The 20,746-nt window shown below is 39.9% G+C and overlaps 2 protein-coding genes across 2 annotated transcripts in view; both read right to left on the bottom strand.

Annotated features, from left to right (window-relative positions):
* LOC110402683 (serine/threonine-protein kinase TNNI3K) overlaps window positions 1-16,613 on the bottom strand; it is a 59,711-nt gene extending 43,098 nt beyond the window's left edge. Inside the window, exons 1-7 of the mRNA XM_021405042.1 lie at window positions 16,569-16,613; window positions 9,792-10,024; window positions 8,475-8,560; window positions 6,909-7,006; window positions 5,497-5,607; window positions 3,411-3,509; window positions 1,811-1,949 (exon numbers count right to left, since the gene is read on the bottom strand). Coding sequence (XP_021260717.1) covers window positions 1,811-1,949; window positions 3,411-3,509; window positions 5,497-5,607; window positions 6,909-7,006; window positions 8,475-8,560; window positions 9,792-10,024; window positions 16,569-16,613 — 811 coding nt within the window. The remainder of the gene's footprint in view (window positions 1-1,810; window positions 1,950-3,410; window positions 3,510-5,496; window positions 5,608-6,908; window positions 7,007-8,474; window positions 8,561-9,791; window positions 10,025-16,568) is intronic.
* FPGT (fucose-1-phosphate guanylyltransferase) overlaps window positions 16,429-20,746 on the bottom strand; it is a 6,650-nt gene continuing 2,332 nt past the window's right edge. Inside the window, exons 2-4 of the mRNA XM_021405041.1 lie at window positions 20,528-20,741; window positions 19,226-19,318; window positions 16,429-18,344 (exon numbers count right to left, since the gene is read on the bottom strand). Of these exons, the coding sequence (XP_021260716.1) occupies window positions 16,894-18,344; window positions 19,226-19,318; window positions 20,528-20,741 (1,758 nt within the window). The 3' untranslated portion in view covers window positions 16,429-16,893. The remainder of the gene's footprint in view (window positions 18,345-19,225; window positions 19,319-20,527; window positions 20,742-20,746) is intronic.

Genomic DNA, 20,746 nt, shown 5'->3' with positions numbered 1-20,746 from the left:
GAATTTATTCAAGTTTCTGGATTTCCAGTGTTTCCATTTTGTTCAATATTTAATTTCCCCTCTGAGGACGACTATAGGTATGCTTCACATTCCTCACTGGGTATTTCAGAGGATGGAAATGTTCTTTTAAACAACATGGAATTATATATTAGAATGGGCAAAATTAGAATATTACTGTTAGGCAGGAGTTGTGCTTATCTCATTTTGTTGAATGTACTTTCTGTGATTGTTAGTATTTTTTTTTCCTATATTTAGGTAGAGAACAGCATAACTGCTTGATGTCATAATTGAAAGAGCTGACAAATCCAGTCCACTTTGTCCAACATTTTGTTCTCCGTTCACAAAGTCTTTGAAATTAATAGACTACTGAGGAGTAAAATACCCATTAGAAGTGTCCAGACTTGCAATATGCAGGCTTTTAACAACTGTTAGGTACAAGTATTTCCTATGGCTGACTCCTGGGACAGAGGGCACGTCAAATGCATTCTGAGGTTCCTTCTTGTCATGATTTTCTGTGACTAAAGGAACAGTGAATATTAGAATAAAACCCTGTTTTAAAACTTCTCTGAAGTAATGCTGGATGCTCACAGAAATGGTCAGTTCTTCAAACTGAACTGAACTTATAACTTCACTGATGCCTACTGACAGAGAATTCCAAAGATGAATTATGTTTCAGACTGAAAAAAAAAATCAACCAACCAAACAAAACCACCTACCAAGCTTGTGGTCTGCAAATTTCATTAACTGCCTTCACCAGCGTTTCTAGCAGTCTTATGTACAAGGGAGTGAAAAAAGGATATTGTTTTATTTTGCTATTCTAAGATTATTTTTCACTTTATAGATTCATGTGACATGTTAGCCTTTATTCTTTATTGTGATGTGGTGCCAGACAGATTCGTTCTGAAGTGCAATAAATAAGAAGGAAATAAATGTCAAAGTTTGATAATAATAAATGTCAGTGCTTCACAATGTGTACTAAGAGCATGGCCTGAAGGACATGAGGGGTGTCAGGGCCATGAGCTTCTATAGAACAACAAGGTGTAAGAGAAACAGAGGAAGGAACTGTGCATCTTCTCCTTTGTTTTGCAGTTAGAAATGGTGTCAGGCGCCTGTAAGACATTTTCTTGACATCTTGGAGGATATAAGTACAACATAGGATGACAGGTTTTGTTTTAATTGATACCTAACTTTCATAGAACACACAAATGAATAAGAGACTTTTGCTCAGTTCAAACCACTATGGATCTCTCACACACTTTCTCTTATTATAAATAAGAATTCCACCACGAAACATATGAAGCTTGTGTAGCACATTGAAAGGTGTGCTGAAAAGATTCAATTTCTGTTCCTATGTTGTTTGTGAACCATTTGCAGTGTCTTATCTGAATTACTTTAAATCAATTGCTCTATAGTTTTGACTTAAAATCCTTCAACTGCATCTCATTCACTGAACGTTTACTATGTATCTAAGTTATTTTGATTGGAGATATATATTACACAGCCAAGTCTTCTCTGAAGTACTGCCTCAATAATGTTATCTTTTATGTAAATCTTAATTTTTTCTGCTGTTGTTTTTTTACCTTTAAGTTATTCGTGGAAACAGAATGCACATGAGATGGCAGCTCAAACCAAGCACATGTAAGAAGTGGAGAAAAACTCAACTGTTTTTTTTGTTTGTTTCAGTTGTTTAAAGACAACAGAAGAACAAACACACATATAGCATTAGGAAGCGAAACTCAATATTGAAGACCTGATTCTGTCTATTGGAATACAATGATAAGGTTGATTTATTAAAATGTTTTCCTCTTACCATCAGCTTTGCTTCCCTCTTCCATCAAGAGCTTCGTAATATTGAGAAAACCCTTGGCAGAAGCTAAATGGAGAGGCCTGTCTCCAACTTCCCCACTTGCATTCACATCAGCTCCAAACTTCAGCAAGAGATGAGTTACCTAAGTAGTTCATCAGCATTGATTAAAATAACACAAGAAAATAAATCTTTTGACAAAATCTGATAGAACGCTGCACTGGGTAATACCATATGAGTGCATCTCTTTAAAGTTGAGATGGGGAGAGAAGATTCAGTAGAAAACTTAAGTTATACGTCTACAAAAACATTAAAATGCTCACAAAATATTTCTTATCTAAGATGGGATGTGTGGTGAACAGCTAGACACAAGGTGTGCACTTGTTTAAATGACCAATCAGCATAATGAAGTAAATGCCCTTGAAGTCCACACACAGGTCACAGATTTTCAGATGCTTCCTTTCTGAACAGTGCTGCTGACCCCAAAAGCACCAGATGTGCTCTTCACATCATTTCACAGGGCTGCGACGATTTGTTCTGAGTGGTTTATGGCAAATAAGGAAACTAATCTCTCAGACCAACATACAAGCGGTTTCTTAATGTGCCTGGATGATGAGGTGCATATCTATGAAAAGAAGGCTCTCAGGAGCACTTCTTTGGTTCACAGCCTTGCTGTCACCTGATCACAGGAGCACAGTCTTTTCGATCATCTTTGCATCTGAACTCTGTTCTTTCAAAAGCTTTTCCTCCAACTCCCAGTGCACTCAAAGTAACATGTCACTGAACTGAAAAATACATCCTATCTAGAGTTCATCCTTTGAAACATGAAAATTGCCCAGAATACTTTCTTTTAGCTAAAGAGAGGTGTAGAGAATTATTTACATAAGCCGAAACAGACCCATTATTATATTTTACACAAAAGGACTGTTCAGGGCAACTGAATGGACTGCTACATTAACCATATAAGCATAATTTTTCAGTTAAAAAAAAAAAGAATTAGAAGATTCAGTGTCATCTTTGGTCAGGGTTTGAGATTACGTTTCAATGAATTTGCAACCCGTGTGAATGAAACAAGTACACTTGACTTGTCATACATGCACAGTATCTCAAGGAAAATCATGCTCTCTAAGCTGTATTTTTTTCTGTGAACATAGAAGTGGCCACAATTTGAGAATTCCAATGAAAATGACAGAAATGGCATTTAATCATAACAGGCTTGTGATGTTCACCTCCTCGCAGAGACTAAAGACAGTATACTGACATTCCTCAGGCAGTCTCTGAAACGTGGGCTAAATAAGCAACAAATGAAATAAGTGTCTTAGTCCAATCCTGTTTATAAGTTATCAGATCTGGTTAGAAAATGACTTGTTTCAAGAGGGTTAGAAGGAAAGGTACCAATTTTTACTAGGGCCTAGCGTAGAGGATTGAGTGGAGATAATTCCTGTTAAAATTCAGACCCTAGGGCAGCCAGAGGTTGACTTCAGTATATGAAAGCTTTTCACAGTAGGCCCCTCTGAATTGTAATGCAAATCTGCATTACAGTAGACCTACAAGTTGCCTGGTCTTCTCCACCTTTTATCCTTCTTAAATTTCCCCACCGTGTTACCTGTTCGTGGCCATAATATGCAGCAATGTGCAATGGGGTGAAAAAAACTGCATCCTGAACATTCACATAAGCTCCGTGCTGCAAAAGAATATCAACAGCCTAAAAGAAAACAGAGAGAATACCAACTAGAAGCACTATATATACGGGGTCAGCCAGTGAAACAAGATTTCAAAGCATTGTATCACCAGTTTAAAAGAAACAAAAAGCCCTAAGCAACCTACACAGGTGAAGAACTAAGTTCAACATGTAAAAATGTAAAAGTGATTAACTTAAATTAATTTAACTGAACACTGAATGTCACTGATGCTTTATAAATTAGGCTGAAGAGATGTTTGCTAGTAAAAAGCCTGATTTACAAAGAAAGAGGCATAGAATTGAGTCTGTCCTCTAATTTTCTTTTAATCGTCCTGAACAAGGAGCAGCAAATGCACCAGAGTTTTTAGAAGTAAATAAAACAAAATACAAAATCCTTTTAAATGTAAATGCATGTAGGTAAATCCTCAGCATAATTTACTCATTGTGTAAAAATTTCTTTGTGTTTTAGATGTTAATAAGCCTGTGGCTTCAATAAATAACCCTAAGTGTTTTCCTTCAAATTACCGCTTGGTTTTGGACTTTCAGGAGGCCAATGCTGTCACAAACAGCTAGTAATTACCAAAGGCTGGCTTTCTGAATAACTTGCAAAATGCAAGTCTGAATTAAGCTGCTTTGGATTATTTACCGAAGCCTACAAAGCTGCTAATCTTTTTTTGTTTCTTTGAAGTACAAGGGAGCCCAAGCACGCCAAGTGGTGGGTAACTGGATTATGTGGGTAGTTCTACATGTCATTCTCATGAAACTTCTCGAAATTTTCTGATGATGGCGAAAGGTGTTGGGCTGTGAGTCACCCGCAGCACAGCGAGCAACTGGGAAACACTTCCCTGGCAACCTGCACAAATCACAAAGAAGGGGAAATAGCCAGCTTGATGCTACGCTCCTCACACCTGCACCTCCCACTGAGATCTCCCCTGATGACACCAATTAATCCCAGCTACAATGATGCACATTTCTGTCAACTGCTTTCTGAGTTGAGACTATTGATTCTTTTCACACATGCAACAACGCAGCCAGTCATTTAAATCCACGCCATTCTCAAGAACTCAGAGAACTAAAGCCTGTTACTAAGCAACATTAGTGTTCAGGGATCATTTCTTCACACATTTTGAATTGAGATACATTTTTTTTCTCCATGTGACTGCCAATACATTTTCAGCGCAATGTCCATTCTCTGACATATTCCAGTTTGCTCCTTGCCAATTAGTTTTAACTATGATTTCAGCTGTAAGCCTCCCTTGGAAACAGCACTGCAAGCCCAATTCTGTCTTATTAAAACCTGGGGCTTCAACAGGATAGAAGCATGCCCAGCACATCATAGGAGGGGCCTAAGTCTTGCAAGGACTGAGCCGTTGTACTGCAGGCAGAGCAGGAGTGACCATCGCTGCGTGCTTTGTCCTATGGAATTATTCTTCAGCACATGCTTGAGGTGAGGTCACACCAGAACAGTTCTGTGCTAAAATACGTACCGTGATACTCAAAGCTCGTTTATTAATTAATCATTTAAAATAAAAACATTATCAGTGGCAAATATTCTCCTAATTCCCTCCAATTTAGCAAATAAAGATATGATCAGTTCTACAAAGTGTCTTTGCATGAAATTATTATAACTCTTAACTGTGCGTGTGTAAAAAATTTAGATCAAACCCCATCAAACTAATGTAAGAAGTTGCTAAAGAGATTTCTGGATGTTTTATGTATAACTTGCTGATGAATGTACAAATAATTCTTCTTCTGCCTTTCTAAGGAAAAAATCTAGTGAAACACTGAATATCATGTAAGACATGAGGACAGATGGGAGACCACAGTAAGTTTTTCTATCTTCCTTAGCTGGTCCTTTCAGATGAAACAGGCCACCGATGAAACGCTTAAGGAAAGATGCAGGTAGTGAGCTCCTGAAACAGAACGATCTCCCCAGGACTGCTTTTGCTACAGGGTAGCCTGAGATGTTGCACTCACATGTCATTTCCTGTACAGAAAAGGAGAAACACACCTGGTGATGCCCAGCTATTGTGGCAATGTGAAGGGCCGTCAGAGCGCCGTATCCAACCTGCTGAACATCGGCTCCGCCGTGCAGCAGCGCTGTTATAAGTTCCGCGTTGTCCTACAGGGCGTGCATATGAAGCATCTGATTTCCACAGTAACAAACAAAGCTGCCCCGTCCCACCTATTACACTGCTGCATAATGAAAACATGACACCAGGAGGCATGGGGAGATACGTTATATTGCATTTCATTTTAGATCCCCAAATTCACACTGGTTTGTTTAGCTTTGTGCATCCTGTAAAAGTTATTGGATATTGTATCATGTGACTTGGGTGATTAAGTAAATTGCTGAAATAGTTTTTCTGTGAAACCAGAAAAAAAACAAGATTTGATAGCCAATGAAAACTATTTCCAAGTGATGGAAATATCCTAGAAATCTGTTGTACATGTATTTTTTTTAAAAAAAAGGGCAATGTTTTCAACTAATTTATTAATTAGAAACTGTTCACTGAAACTGACTTCAAAGAAAGGCAAAGAAGTACTTCTAAGGAAGATGGCCAACTACGCCACACTGTGCATGGGAGGAAGTTTCTTTTATGTCAACCTCCACTTCGTCCCATGAAGTAAAAGATTATATTTATGTCATCACTTTATAGATTGCATGGCTAGTTGTTATCAGCGGTTGTAAAATTAAAATAAGATAGTAACAAGAAATAATGCAAGAAACAGAAGTGCTGATATCATAGTAACTAGGAGAGAAAGGTAGCCTATGGGCAAGCAGAGCCAAGGTAAGGAGCTACAGAGCATAAGGCAACCATATCACCCACAGCATCTTAACTCTGAGGTACCCAGGTTCATGATGGAAACTTCAGCCTACTTCACAACCAGCTCTCTGCACATCCCTAGGGTAAGTTCAGACGTCCAGTGATGGGATTCATGACACCCAGCACTTGGAGCAGGAAATGGGCTTAGCTTGTCCAGTAGCAAATATTGAAAATAAATAGGAGAGTGTCTTTCCTCCCACATTAAGGCAAAATTCCAAATGCTCCTGCTTGCATTTCTTCTTTCCACTCCTAATGCTCTTGGCAATAGCTAAGACATTGCTATATTGGGAATTCAGTATCTTCCTTGCAAAAATAACAGCAACAGCAATACAAAGAATGCTCCTCCATCCTAAGATGCATTGCATAATTTAATCAATATTTCTAAAGCAACATCATATCCTCGTGGATGACAATGCCAAAGCACATGTTGATTTCCCGTGCACGTGCTCTTTGTAGGTAATCTTCTTGCACACTGTAAATGTAAAATTGATACTTTCACTAGAAGTAGCAACTAGAGAGTTCAGCTGAAGAGTGCAGACAACTAAAGTTAATCCCTTCTGATTCCTTGTCATCACTTCCATGCAAAATAGTTTACCTTATAAGCTGCCAGGTGCAGAGCAGTAAATCCATTTCTTGTCAATCTGGATGGGCGCAGTCCTTTTAGCATAAGAGTTCTTATATGTGATTTGTTACCTTTAAAATGAAAATTGGAGTCATTTACACACACACACACACACACAAAATCCATGCAGAGGAAGCAATATATATCAGTGTGAGTTTGAAAGCACAGAGAAATACATTCACAAAATACTGCACCCTCAGAATCAGATGAGGCACCATTTCCTTACCCACTGACAGCAGCAGACCTGGCCATGTACTGGCTTACTGCTCATAATTCAACAAGGATTGGTTAAGGAGAGTTGAGCTTCTAAAGAAGCAGAATCCTCTTTTAACATCCAGACTATGCTGCAAAGACTTCATAAATTAACAGACACTTCCTGAAGCTCTGGTTTCTCAGACACACAACTCTTTTGTCCTTTCAGAAATGAAGCATTGCTCTCCCTCTGCCTACAACATTATTACAGGGACAACAGTTTTGAGGGATGCTAATGACCATCGGCATGGCCAAGTAACTTTACTTCTATCTTTCCGATGTAGTGACGATCTCAAAAATACACCTCCTGAATAATCATGGCAACATTTGAGGACAAAGCTGAGTCTAATAACTTCTCTTCATCCTTGAAGTGTTCACGTACTGTACCTAATTAACACTGCATATTTTCTTAAACTTCCTTTCATCAATTCCATCAATTGCTCTAATGTTACCGAATACTGATGTTGTCTTTAATATGACCTTGCACACTCTGAAATCAAGAGTAAAGATCCTCTTTCTTTTCAGCAATGCAAGATCGGGTCCTCCTTGATCTAAGATTGATCAGTTTATGCATATTGTTGTTGCATACTTTGTGGAGCTGAAACCTTACAGCAAAATTCTCTTTGCCTCTCTCAGCAAGTGTAACAGGTGCAAAATGTATGCACGAACTAATGACTCGCCATGTGGATAACAAAGCAGCAGTGTGGATCAGAGAGCAAAACTGCACCATTAGTATGTTTTTATGAACATCCCAGAAGACATCCTGCAGTCTTTTCTTGCATGCTACAATTTGCAGTCTGCAAAAATCCTATCAACCAGTATTTTCTGACTAGAGCGTTTGAGTTACTCTTTTAACCGTTGTGATATAAAATAGAGGTGTTTTCATTGTATAGAAAAATGCATGTTTTATGGATGGCAAAAATATTAAAACTAGCTCCATATCCTGACATCTATAGCATGTACAGAATACATAATTGTATATAAGTACTACACAACGAGTAAAGAGTAATTAACCAGTGCATATAGCAAGTAAGTTGAATTAATTGAACATTTGTAATAAAACATGCCAAATTATCATCCATAACTTCTCTCGGACCGATGCATCAGTCATAATGCGGTTCAGTGTAACTTGCTTCAGTCTCCTCAGCAAACAGTGCTCAGGGTAATACTTACAGATAATTATCCAAGTGCCAGTGAGGACAAAACTAAGAAATTGAAAATATAATCCTCCTGACAGTCATTAGAGACAAATACTAGTCGTGTAAATAAGATGCTTAAAATACTTACCCTCACATATGCAGCATAAATGAAGAAGAGAGAGCCCATTATCTGTGCGGTAATTCAAATTGACTTTGCAGAAGGCTTCATCAGAGCTGAAGAAAGATTTTACAGAGGATTACTGCTTTCATCCTTTAGTAGAGTTTATTTCATTTGGAAAACATTTAAAAGAGAAATCTCAATTGAATATTTTGCAGACACAGGGCTAAATTTAGATTCAGTTTGCACCCTGTAAACCTAGAAATGCTTTACTGACATCAAGTGAGTCCAGATTTATCTTTCAGTAAATTAAATCACAGCCTAACTTCTATTGCTCTCTGAATGTCCCTGCTACCCAGTACAATCCTGCTAAGACAGTACATTCCTTCTGAATTCTGCTAAGAGGGGAAGAAAGAGCAGAAAGACACTTCTTACCAACAATACTCTTTTTATCATTAAAAAAGAGACAGTTTCTTCACTGATGTAAAATTAAGAATTAAAAAATACCAAAGAAGTATTCATGCTACCGTGATGAATAGGACATAAGCACAGAACTAGTGGCAATTAAGGTAAGTCAAAAGAACACCCAGAAGGCTTTCAGAAAGTATGCCTGTGCTCCTGAAAACATGTCAAAGAAACACAGTCAAACCACTACGTCGATACATGTACATGAAAACACTACAGGAGCACACACACTCCTAGTCTTTGCCTTTTTAAATCTTACACATGTAGCTGTAACTTCCTTAAGAATTATACGTTGTCTTTGACAGTTTAGCATCGAATGTATTGTCATTTCAGGTTGGCTTTTTGGAATTTGTGATTTATTCTGATTGGAATCAGTCTTTTTTTTTCAAGTGGTGTTGATGTCTGACATTATTTACCTGCTCATTTTCTTAAATTCACTTATTCACATTCAGTGAGCTTTTTGGATTATGAACGTGCTGTCCTGAGAAAGTGACTGCAGTTAGAAATTTGAAATACGCTTTCAGAAGATGATCCGTTTTTGTGTTGGTTTGAAATATATTACTTAAAAAAAAATCCTGTCTAAAGAAGCACACAGCAAAACTAAAGTACGTCATAAACTTAGACATACCATTAAAGCTAATTAGTTTGCAAAAGAATATAGATGTTTGTTCTAAAATATTGGCATTAGTAATTAATAGCCACTAATTTTAGTGCTATGCTGTGGGACTCTAACCCACGTATTCCCAAAGATAGACATTAAAGAACAGACGTTCCATACGTGTGAAACTCTTTAAATAAGAAAACATCTGAAACTGAAAATACTGTTTCATAGCAAATTCTCTTCTAAAAGGCATTCATAAGCATATTTCAGGAGTATTTTACCTAAAAACATGCTTCAGTTCTGCCAGCTCCTTGTCTTTGATTTGCAGGTCATCTTCTAATCGCTCTATGATTATAGCATACGATTCACTAACTTTCTTCTTCCATTCATCTATCAGCAACAAAACAGACTGATTCGTGAAACACTTCCAAACATATGAAAAACAGGGACTCAAACGGTAGCGTACCACTAACCAAAGCACTGAATTTTTAAACACACAGTCATACACTATTTTCTACGTTTTTCTACTGAAGCATGAAAGCTTAATTAAAACGTTACAGCCATTAATCCATTCTTGCTGCAGCCAACATAGACACATATATACTGATTTTGTAGATGGCTAATATATATGAATCCTTGTCAGGAGTACTCTTAATCTGAACAAGAGAAAATTTCAACCACAGGTTTTCATTTGTTAGTTCTTATTTCTTAAATCTTAGCATATACACAGAACAGAAGCATTACAAGTTTTAAGGTTTTTCTAATGAAGTATGAGTTAACGCAATAATGTAAGCTAATATGACCTCACATGACAGTACAATAAATTTAATTTACTATTGTTTTGTCTTTTACAGATAGATATGGACTAAGCTGTTATTATTGTAAGCTAAGAACAATACAATACCTTACCCTTGAACTCAAGGGTAAATTTGCGATGAGTTATTTCCTAAAATATCATTTGCTTCTTGCAGATGAAGGCATGGTATACCATAGTTTAAAAACAACAACAACAATATTAATTACCAGTGCAAGTTTGGGTTGGTCTAGATTTATAATTTCCCATCTGTTCAAAGTATCTTCTTTGTTTCAGCAAAGTTCTTGCAGTAATATGATTCCTTGTACAAGAGCAGTGACGGTCCTACTGAAAAATACTCTGATAGTCTCTGGCTAAAAATAAACCCTGTGCCAAATGGAATGTCATGCAACAATGACATGGAGCAAAACAGCATGTGCTGTCAAGTGTGAAAAAATAATACAGGTACCTAATCATCTTCTTTAAAAATCTACTGTCTGTTTCAATAGAAATGTTTGCTCTCATCTGTTGAATACCTAAAACTGGTGGAAAGGAAGCGATTTGGCAGCTTGTTGCCAGTTTTGTACAGAAAAAGGCATTTATGAAGCTGAACCCCAAACAGCCTTTCAGGATCCCCAAGGAGCGCTGAGGGTCCTTGTTTTGAAGAGGCCAGAGAAGATTTCAGTTCATAACATTAACACTTGTTACAGGATGGCTTTGGAGAACTGAGTATTTTAATTATAAAGTATACATTGTATCATGCCAGAGAGTACAGACTTTTTGCCCTTTGGTAATACTTGCACATGTTGCTACGTTGAGGATATCTCACCAAATTAAACTGGAAGGTGAGTTTGCTGTCAGGAGTTCTTTATGTTTACTTTGCATTTTTCTGCCCTTATACAAAGCACCACCATGAAAGCTGCTGCCCCTTCACAACCACAGAGCAGCAGCTCCACAGGCCAACATGTCCACCAGGCTGCTAATGAAGGGTGTGACCTGGGGAAAGTATCATAGAACTGCTCAGGTTGGAGAAGACCTTCAAGATCATCAAGTCCAACTGCATCCTAACCATACTACTCCAACAATCCACCACTAGATCATGTCCCTGAGCACCACATCCAAACAGTTTTTAAACACATTCAGGGATGGTGACTCATGCACCTCCCTGGGGAGCCTATTCCAGTGCTTAACAACCCTGTCTGTAAAGAAGTTTTTCCTGATATCCAACCTAAGCCTCGCCTGGCACAACTTGAGGCCATTTCCCCTCATCCTGTCACCAGTGAGAATGGGCCAAACCCGCTCTCACTGCAATCACCTTTCAGATATTTGAAGAGAGCAATGAGGTCTCCCCTCAGCCTCCTCTTCCCCAGACTAAACAGCCCCAGTTCCTTTAGTTGCTCCTTGCAGGGCATATTCTCCAAGCCCTTCACAAGCCTTGTTGCTCTTCTTTGGACCTGCTCCAGCGCCTCAATGTCCTTTCTGTACTGAGGTGGCAAAAGCAGGTGGGTCAGCCATGCAGACTCACTGTGAATGAGGGAAACTCTTTGTTGTGCTCTGGTCCTGCTCCAGATGGAGTTTCTCCCAAAACAGAGGATATTTGAGCTGCTTTGCTCACATTCCAAGCAGACCATCCACAAGACAGCAGAGGGCCAGAATCTGCATGGATACATACATACTGACCTACTTGTTAGCATTTTAGCTAGGACCCAGCATCACAGTAATGTATAAAAGAATCCCATGACCCAGGTAAGTTGAAGGCTGAAGAGATCACAGTGGGTTACCAGGCTTTGTGCTTACACATACAAGCAAAGAAATTGTTTAATAATAAATCGAGATTGTGTGCACGGATGATTTCTCTAAGAGTCTCTGCGTAAGAGCCCTGCAAGAAGATAGGTCAACAGCAAAATAGAGCTGATTTTCACTCACATAATCTGAATCTCCCTTGGTAATCTAGTTAGCACAGATCTGCTCATCTGCTGTTGGCCCCTTTCATATCAATTTCCCTGTGTTTTCTATCAAACAGGAAGGCTTCGAACTAATTTTCCCATCCCATTTTGGGATTTGTGCTGTTTTCTGTATCTTTTCTTTTCTTGCTTTTTAAAATTTACTTTATATGCGTATGTTTATACGTACACACACACACATATATATTTAAAGTCTGCTGACTGACCTTGACAGCTGTTCTGTTTAGTCTTCTCAGTTGAGGATTTCAGGCAAGAAGATATGTAAATATAATATGGACACATCGAATCTTCAGCATGCTGCATCCCATCGCAAACAAACTTGCACTCCTGTGATAGCTCCTGGCACATCGTAAGCTCATCCATTTATTTGCACTGATTTACACATAAAACCAAGGACGTATTTTGGAAGACTTTGAACTGCTGACAAGATGCTCTGTGATATGCGACCAAATATTTGCAAAACGCACCAGCCTCTGAACTGATCCTCCACATCCAGTTGCCAAGCAACAAGGAGAGCTGTAAAAACAGCACCCTAATGGGTACCCGCTCTGCCTCTGCTTCTGTTACTTTAGTGCTGCTTTTCTTCATGCTCCTGAGGGCAGCCGTGGCTGTGCAGCCCAGGAGCAGACTTTTGGCTGCCTCCCGGCCCACGAGCGCTGCAGTAATGCGGCCTGCAGGACACTCAGCCATGCTCCTCCCTCCACCGCCTGGGCTGAGGAACTTGGTGACAAGCACATGGAGCTTTCTGAGCATTTTGTGATCCAGTCCATAGGGTTTTTCCCTTTGGCTGTTAAAAAAGACAGATCTACCCGTTCTTCATCACCTGTGCTCTCAGAGCAGCTCTAGAAGTGCTTGGAGGCTGGCCCAGGGCTGTGTGAGCCCCGCACGAGGCCTGCTCCGTCAGGTCCTGCAGCTCCTGCTGCAGCACAGTTCCCTCACCTCCTTGGTGCTCCAGGGTTGGCTTTTTCCTCATATTCAACATGCAGGTGTTCACAGTGCTGCATTTTGCCCTTCCCAGCCACAGAGCCACCATTCCAGCCCCACGGCCCTCACAGGCCGCCTCACCGCCTGCCCGTACCCACACCTGGGGAGACAACAGGGCACCTGAGCCAGCGCAGCTGCTATTTCACCCACACTGCACTGCCAGGAACAACTGCGGTGTGGAGCTGTGAAACACATCACTGGCTGTGTGAAGCAATTGCAGAATACCTGAATCCAGGGGAAAAAATTAATAATGGCAGAGCCTGTTTACAAACAAACACAAGAGGGAGAGCTACACCTACTCCTGGGTTAGACCATTTCTAATTAACATCTGTCCAAGCAGCACTGAAATGTCAAGAGCAATGTTTTCTCAGTGAGTATTCAGATGTAATGTTTACAGAATATTAAGCTATACAATTTTTGGTAACACTCAGGTATGTCACGTGAACAGGGCATTAAAATATATCATTATAAGAATAAAGCAGTAGGAAGTCTATAGCCCACATAACAAAGCAGGTGTTTCCAACATCTCCTGCATGGCAGTGGATTAGAGGAAGTGTACAGAAGCATAGCACTGCTATTTTTGTTATCACAGTACTACAGTGGCATTTGCACAGGGATTAATCTTCCACATGCGCAGAGGAAAAAAGGAATCTGTTGCATCACAGATTTAGGAACATGAAGCTGGAAATGCTGAGCAGCACAAACTCCTTATCCAAGCCAAGAACATCGGCTTGCAGCTCTTCTTCTCTGGTTCAAAGATTATCTCTGCTGGACTCTAGAAACATTTATTCAATCAGTATGCTCATTGCTCACCAAGGGAAATCCTGGCCTCTGCTTAAATCAACAGGCAAAATTCCCAGAGATTTCAATGAAGTAGGGAATTCATTCCAGGTTTTCAGATTCTATACTAAAGATGATACAACAAAACCAAGAAAACTAGCTGCTTGCTGTAGCTCGACAGGGTAAAACCATGTTGCAGCACTCAAAACTCACAAAAGATCCAAATGATGGAACTTTCTTACCTTGGTTCCCCAAATCCTTCTGGCATAGGTATCTCTCAGCTCCTCTTTTTTTTTTTTTCTTTTCTTAAACTAATTTCAGCTGCCTTTCCTTGTGTTCTTTTCTAAGTGCCCAATTGCTCAGATTTCAATTTCCTGCCTAAAAGGTTATCGAACTAATTCTCTTCTCCCAAATTCCATAATGTAATACATACAGTATGGCTAAATCTCTGTCCACTATTACATGCTCTTAAAGCAGCCAGTGAAATCATTAAGATCATGTCCGTTATGAGCACTATTATTACACTACGGAGCAAAACTAATTAAATAAAGAAAGCTGACATGAATAAAACCATTCAACACTCATCTTCTTTGAGACTGTACCCGTCAGAGTTGTACTTCAGGAAGGATGGGGACAGGCAGGATCTAAAGGCCCACACAAATTCTGCATCCATCCTAGGTAACTCAGTGAGCCCTTATCAAAATCAAGCTCCAAGTTTCAGTGGATGCCTCCTGTTCCTAGGAAGTCCTACATGTCACTTTCAGCATTGCACCCTTTATTGCTTAGACCAGAGGAAAATCACAAGCAAGATGCCACAGTAGTCTTCTTCTCAGAATCTCATATTAGAAACCAGCAACCCCAGAATTGCAATTGCCTTACTGCTAAATGTTACTGGGTGGCCTTGGAAAAGTCTCTCAATTGCTGTGGGACAGTTCTAGCTGGTTGAATGAGAAAAAACTCGTCACCTGCTTTTGCAGTTGAATTGCGAGAAAGAAGCTAAACTTTGTAAAATGCAATGTAAGTAAAATATTCTGTACGTCAGACTTTGATTATTATTGTCAGGAACTGCCCAGTTTGAAGTCCTTTAATAAGATGTCATCACATTATAAGATAGCCCTTGCTTTAAGGACCAGAATTTGTTACAGCTAAAAACACGCATGCTCGTTAAGCAGCTGTAATACATAAAGCAAGCAATTATCTAGTGCCTAAAGAAATGCACCAGATAATTTTTCAAATGTGTCATCAAGGATTGACAGAAATACCGGCTTGTCGATTATCTCCTCTCTCTGAACACAAATACCAGTTAATTCCAAATTGACATTACATCCATTATAGACTGAACATCCTTCTGCATTCTGCAGCTCCCATGATTTCTCTGCCTACTGAACTTCTGCTCACCCAATGCCCAACAAAATCAACAAGCTGCACAAGCTGCAGAAAACCAGCAAAGGTCTGGTTGGTGAATGCAGAACTTTAACTCTTACTGTCAGGGTACTTACTGAGAGCTCTGCAGCTCTTCTTCTCTGGTTCAGAGATTCTTATCTCTGCTGGACTCTAGAAACCTTTATTCAATCAGCACGCTCGCTGAGGGAAATCCTGGCCCCTGCTTAGATCAACAGGAAAAACTCCCAGGGATTTCAATCAGATAGGGAATTCTTTCCAGGTTTTCAGATTTTATACTAAAGATGATGCAACAAAACCAAGAAAACTAGCAGCTTGCTGCAGCTTGACAAGGTAAAGCCATGTTGCAGCATTTAAAACCCACAAAAGACGCCTGCGGAAAAATATGATCCGTCTAGCAAAGCCTATCAACAAAATTCATCAAAGTGCAATGGATGCGTATTTTAATATTTAATCTTTAAATTGGACTGGCAATTGGCAGATGTATGGCTGGATTGCCAATACTATTATTGTGCATTGCCATTCTCATGGCATGGTCCACCTTCTCTATTTGTTAGAACGTTTCCACTACTTTCTGCAAATTTCCACTATTTTATTGATAGTAAGAAAAGGTTATGGGTACACCAGAAATTTAATGAGAAAACAGGCAGCTCCTGTGGCTCACTGGAAACAAGTGGACGCTTATACATAAAAGTGCTTATGAATAAGTGAGGAATCCAAGAAAGAAATCATAGAACATGTATGTGAGCATGGACACACATATAAAAACATATGGGAAAATTGTTAATGGGGCTCTGTGTCAAAACACTGGTTTTAAGGTATTTCATATATACTGCATGGAACCTGATTTTATTTTAAAAATGAAAAATAACGCGAATCCAGATATTTCGATATCTGTGGAATAAATTCATTCAGACTGCTGATGGCTAATATTGACCAAAATCTGATTTCTAGAATTCTAGACAAGAATATTAATTGAAGAAGAGAAACATGGAGTAGCATAAAAACTTAAAGCAGTTTAATGTTTCTTACCTCGTAAATCAAGTCTACGCTTGCTCCATTATAAAAATAACAGCAAGCACGTCTCAGAGGGTACACCTTGTGCAGGAGTGTGAGTAGCTGCAGCCACCTCTTACCTGTCTGGCCTGCAGTCGATCCAGCACATCTGAGCAGGACAGCATCGCTCCACAACAGGAACTCAGAGGGAAATACACTAATACCTTTTCATTTTCTTGCATGCTTGATGGAGGACTGGCCTGCTGACCCAGGTGCCAGACATGGCAGTCTAAGACTGTGACCAGGAGTCCACTCCCTCTTTATGCTTTTGCTTGAATTGCTTGAAGGAACACTGAAAAGATCCGTGTACATTTTCCCTACAATTCCTACAAACTGGCAAGTAATAAATCATCCACAAATTGCAGACAAATTAAAGACAGGACATTTGTCCAAGCACCATTCCTTCTACAAATCAGATTTATCTTTTTGTCTTTGTAGACAGATTTCATCACGAATTTGATTTCTAAATTTCAGCATGTCTTCTACATCTTTGTAGGAAAGCATTTCTTCAACAGACAGGAGCTTAAAGCCATTCAATTTAAAAGCTGACACGCGCCGCACAGAATTTAACATATTCAGTGACATTCTAACTGATTCACTTAAACTAGAACAAACAGGAAAAATCCTAGCGGTCCACAACCCAAACTGCGAGCTATCACCAGAGAAGAGCTGGTTTGAAACCTGCACACCCCAGAGGTCCAAGCATTCTAGCAGGCCGACTCCAAAAAACCGTAGTGAATTTGTATCTGACAGCAATCTCACATTCTTTTTCAAGTCATCTTCTACGCTAAACACCATACTTACGTACTTTACTTGATCATCAATTTTTACACTTAACGAACTCAGAAAACAGTTTGAAGGTACGTCTACTTTCAAATTTACGTAGGATCCACTAATAATGCAGTTCTTTCCTACTAAGACTTGAGGTCCAATTCTAGAGTATTCAATAATGGATCCAGGTCCTACAAAACACCCAGGCTCAAGTACGCTTTGAATGATACTTGCTGATCCACTCAAGGTCTCAGCACTGTCAGAAGAGATGCTAAAAGCCTCAGGCAGTAAGTTAAGCTCAAATTTCAGTTTGCTATCAGATGTAAAATGAAACAAATACTCTTGAGTAGTTCCAATGTGATAGAACTTAGAGTTGTTTAAGACTATGACATTAAGTGAAGTTCCTTTCAGAAGAGAACAGAGCTTCTGTCGTACTTCTACTAACTGTAATTCCTCTTTTGTGACTTTACTTGCATTTTTTGTGTAATCTTGAGCGGTTCCACATCCCAGGGCCTGCAGAAAGTCACCATATGCATCTATTTCGCAACAAAGAGTATCAATCTGCTTATAGAATGTCAGTAATTGTTTTGCAGTGCTATGATCAATGTAAAATATACTGTCTGTATACACACACTCCGAGTCCACTTCTGATTCACCATGGTCTGCAGAGGAATCTAGCTGAGAAGAATTCCTTCTTTCACATACTGCACCACACTGGCGCATGGTCTCGACATCTGGTTTGTGCAGGAAACGATGGCAAGATGCGTATTCAAGTCCTCCTTTTCCTGAGAAACTGGATGGATCTAAAACAAACACTCCATGGGTGGTCCCAACTGTCAAATCTGAAGGGTGAGCTAAAGCAGTAAATCCAGGCTTATCAAACGTGATCGTTTCTGTAAGTCCAGTGCTGTAAAGCTCTATGTCATCTGAACAAGTAATAAGAATTCCTGGTTTCATGTGACTAGGGAAATCAATGTACATGGCAAGCTTCAGCTCCAGCATCTGGTAAACAGGATCACCGAAAGGCAAAGCTGTGAAAATCTTGCCCAGTGCACTTGCATTTGGTAAACGCTGGCTGTAACCACCTTGAAAAAAAAGACATCTTGAATTATACAGAGTACTCATGCTTTCTTAGAGACTGTACGGCAACGTGGCGTGGTCTTATGCTACGTATACCTCAAAAAAAGTCTGATTTTTAATAAGTTATCATACGTCTTCAAATAGTTCTTGAGACATATCTGACGAATGTCCAAAATTCAACATGCCTTAAATAGCTTTTATTAAACCTGTGGTTGATTTCATTATCTTTAGTTTGATTCAGGGCTGGAATACAAACCATTTGTCTATAAATACAGAAAATAAATGACTCCTGCTGTTTGCTTGAAAACTAAAGGAGAAAGAAAAAAAAATCCCAAAGCAATTTTAAGTGAGAGATGAGTCAAACAAGCAGCAGTTTGGTAAGGTGACCTCTTATTTAGTGGTAGGCAACCCTGCCCACAGGAGGAGGGAGGTGGAACTGGATGATCTGTAAGGTCCCTTCCGACACAAGACATTCTAGGATTCTATGACCTGGTTTCTTTCTTCTCTGCAAAGCAGATACAGTTTTCTGGCTAACACCTTTTGGAAGAGTTTTGACTAATTGGGTAAGGCAGCAAACATTTGTTCTGTATTTATGAGACCCCCTAGGTCCCCTATGCAGTCTACAGGGAGGAAGAGACTGCTTAAGTGGGCATTTCAAGGCAGAAGTTAATTCTGATTTTCTGACCGATCAAAGAACTTAAATGCTGAAATGCTTAAGTGACAATAACATCTCCAGAAGTTCCAGTCGAAATTCAAATGATCACTTTCAGCTACACTTGAGATTACTTTTCTAAGAGAACTGTATTTCAGATTCTAGTTCCTTATCTATCATTATAGTTTTTTGTTTGTTTTTAAAAGCAACATTTTTAAGTAAAACAGAACTTACCAGAATGAATGAGTAGCACAATAAAAGAAGTCCACTTGTCACCATAGAGATTTTCTAGGCATTGAAGAACATGAAGTGTTGATCCACCATTTCCTAAAGAAAAAAATATTTTGTTATAAAGAGCACCATTAATACGTCCACTGACACATGAAGCACACTAAGACCTGTTAGTGTTTATTAAATGTTGTTCTGCTGTAGAAAATGAGCTGTCATTTATTTGTAAAAAAGGCAGAGATTTTTTTTTTTTTAAACAAACTGTCTGCAGATGCACAGATGTCCATCCAAAATTTCCTCAAACAGTTCTGACAGAACAATCCTCCTAGCAGACTACAGCTGACAGAATCACGCAAAGAGGATGCACAGTCAGCCAAAGCGAAGGACACCTCAACCGGGCAGGTCCAGTCCTCCTCAGAACAGCCTCACCATCCAATGTGTTCCAACAGGCCCAACTCAGCCCTAAGTGTCAGCTCCTGTACGAAACATCGCACAAATTTACTGACTTCAATCAAACTTCCAATAGGAAAAAACTGGGATACTTCTATGTGCTTCTAAAACAGCAGGATTTCTGAAAATTAATCTATGCCTATTACTTTATACTGCAAGTAGACTACTGAGATTGGTCACCTTCTACATCCAAGTAAACAGCTATAATTTAGGATGGTATGACAGACAACATTCTTCTAGGTTTTTGTTGCACGCTGTTTAATATATTGAAATATAATCAACATAAACTATCAAGTCAAAGCAAGCAGTACACATTCACAAAACCACCATGAGTCAGTGATATTCTACATTATGAATTTAGAAGAAGGCCCTATTGGATCAGTAACACGCTCTCACTCCAACCACCGCGATGGTGTCCCAGTTATCACAACGGAAATGTTCACTGCCAAAATTAACTTACATGAAGTCCGAGAAGCACCGAACCCACGACGCTGTGCAAGGAACCACAATAATGTGCTAAGTAATAGTATTAGAACCTACATTTGTACTGCAAAGGACACCTTTTTTAGCAGGATTTTGAAGCCTTTCCATTGCAACAGAGCCGTCATAGTGGTTGCATACAAAGTCGACTTCTGCTTGACTCAAAATGAGAATAATTACACGGGTACACTATGTGAGTATAAATACATCAAAGGAACAGATAAGGCACCAGGTGAGGGCAGCCACAACAACCGCAGGGCCCGACGCCCCGCAGCCCTACGCCCAGCGCTGTCTGACCGGGCCACGCTGCCCTCCGTGCCCTGCACAGAACCAGCTGCTCCCACAGCTGCCGGGCGACAAGCCGAGAGGGGCACGCACCGATTTTGGGTCCCGGGGGATCCACGAAGACATGATATCGCACGCCCAGCGGCAACTCCCCGCCCCGCAGCTTGGCGGCCAGCTGCCGCCGGAACGCCCGCTCCTGCTCCGCGTCGGCGGCGGTGATGGCGACCAGGTCCCAGAACTCGCCGGGCCGCACGGCTCTACCTGTCCAGCGGGGCGGAACGCGAGTCAGCGCCGGGACCGGGCCGCGCTCCC

This window comes from Numida meleagris, chromosome 7 (assembly GCF_002078875.1).
Source record: "Numida meleagris isolate 19003 breed g44 Domestic line chromosome 7, NumMel1.0, whole genome shotgun sequence".
Classification (NCBI taxonomy): Eukaryota; Metazoa; Chordata; class Aves; order Galliformes; family Numididae; genus Numida; species Numida meleagris.
The sequence above is the reverse complement of the archived record's forward strand: the minus strand, read 5'-3'. Positions and strand labels throughout refer to the sequence as shown.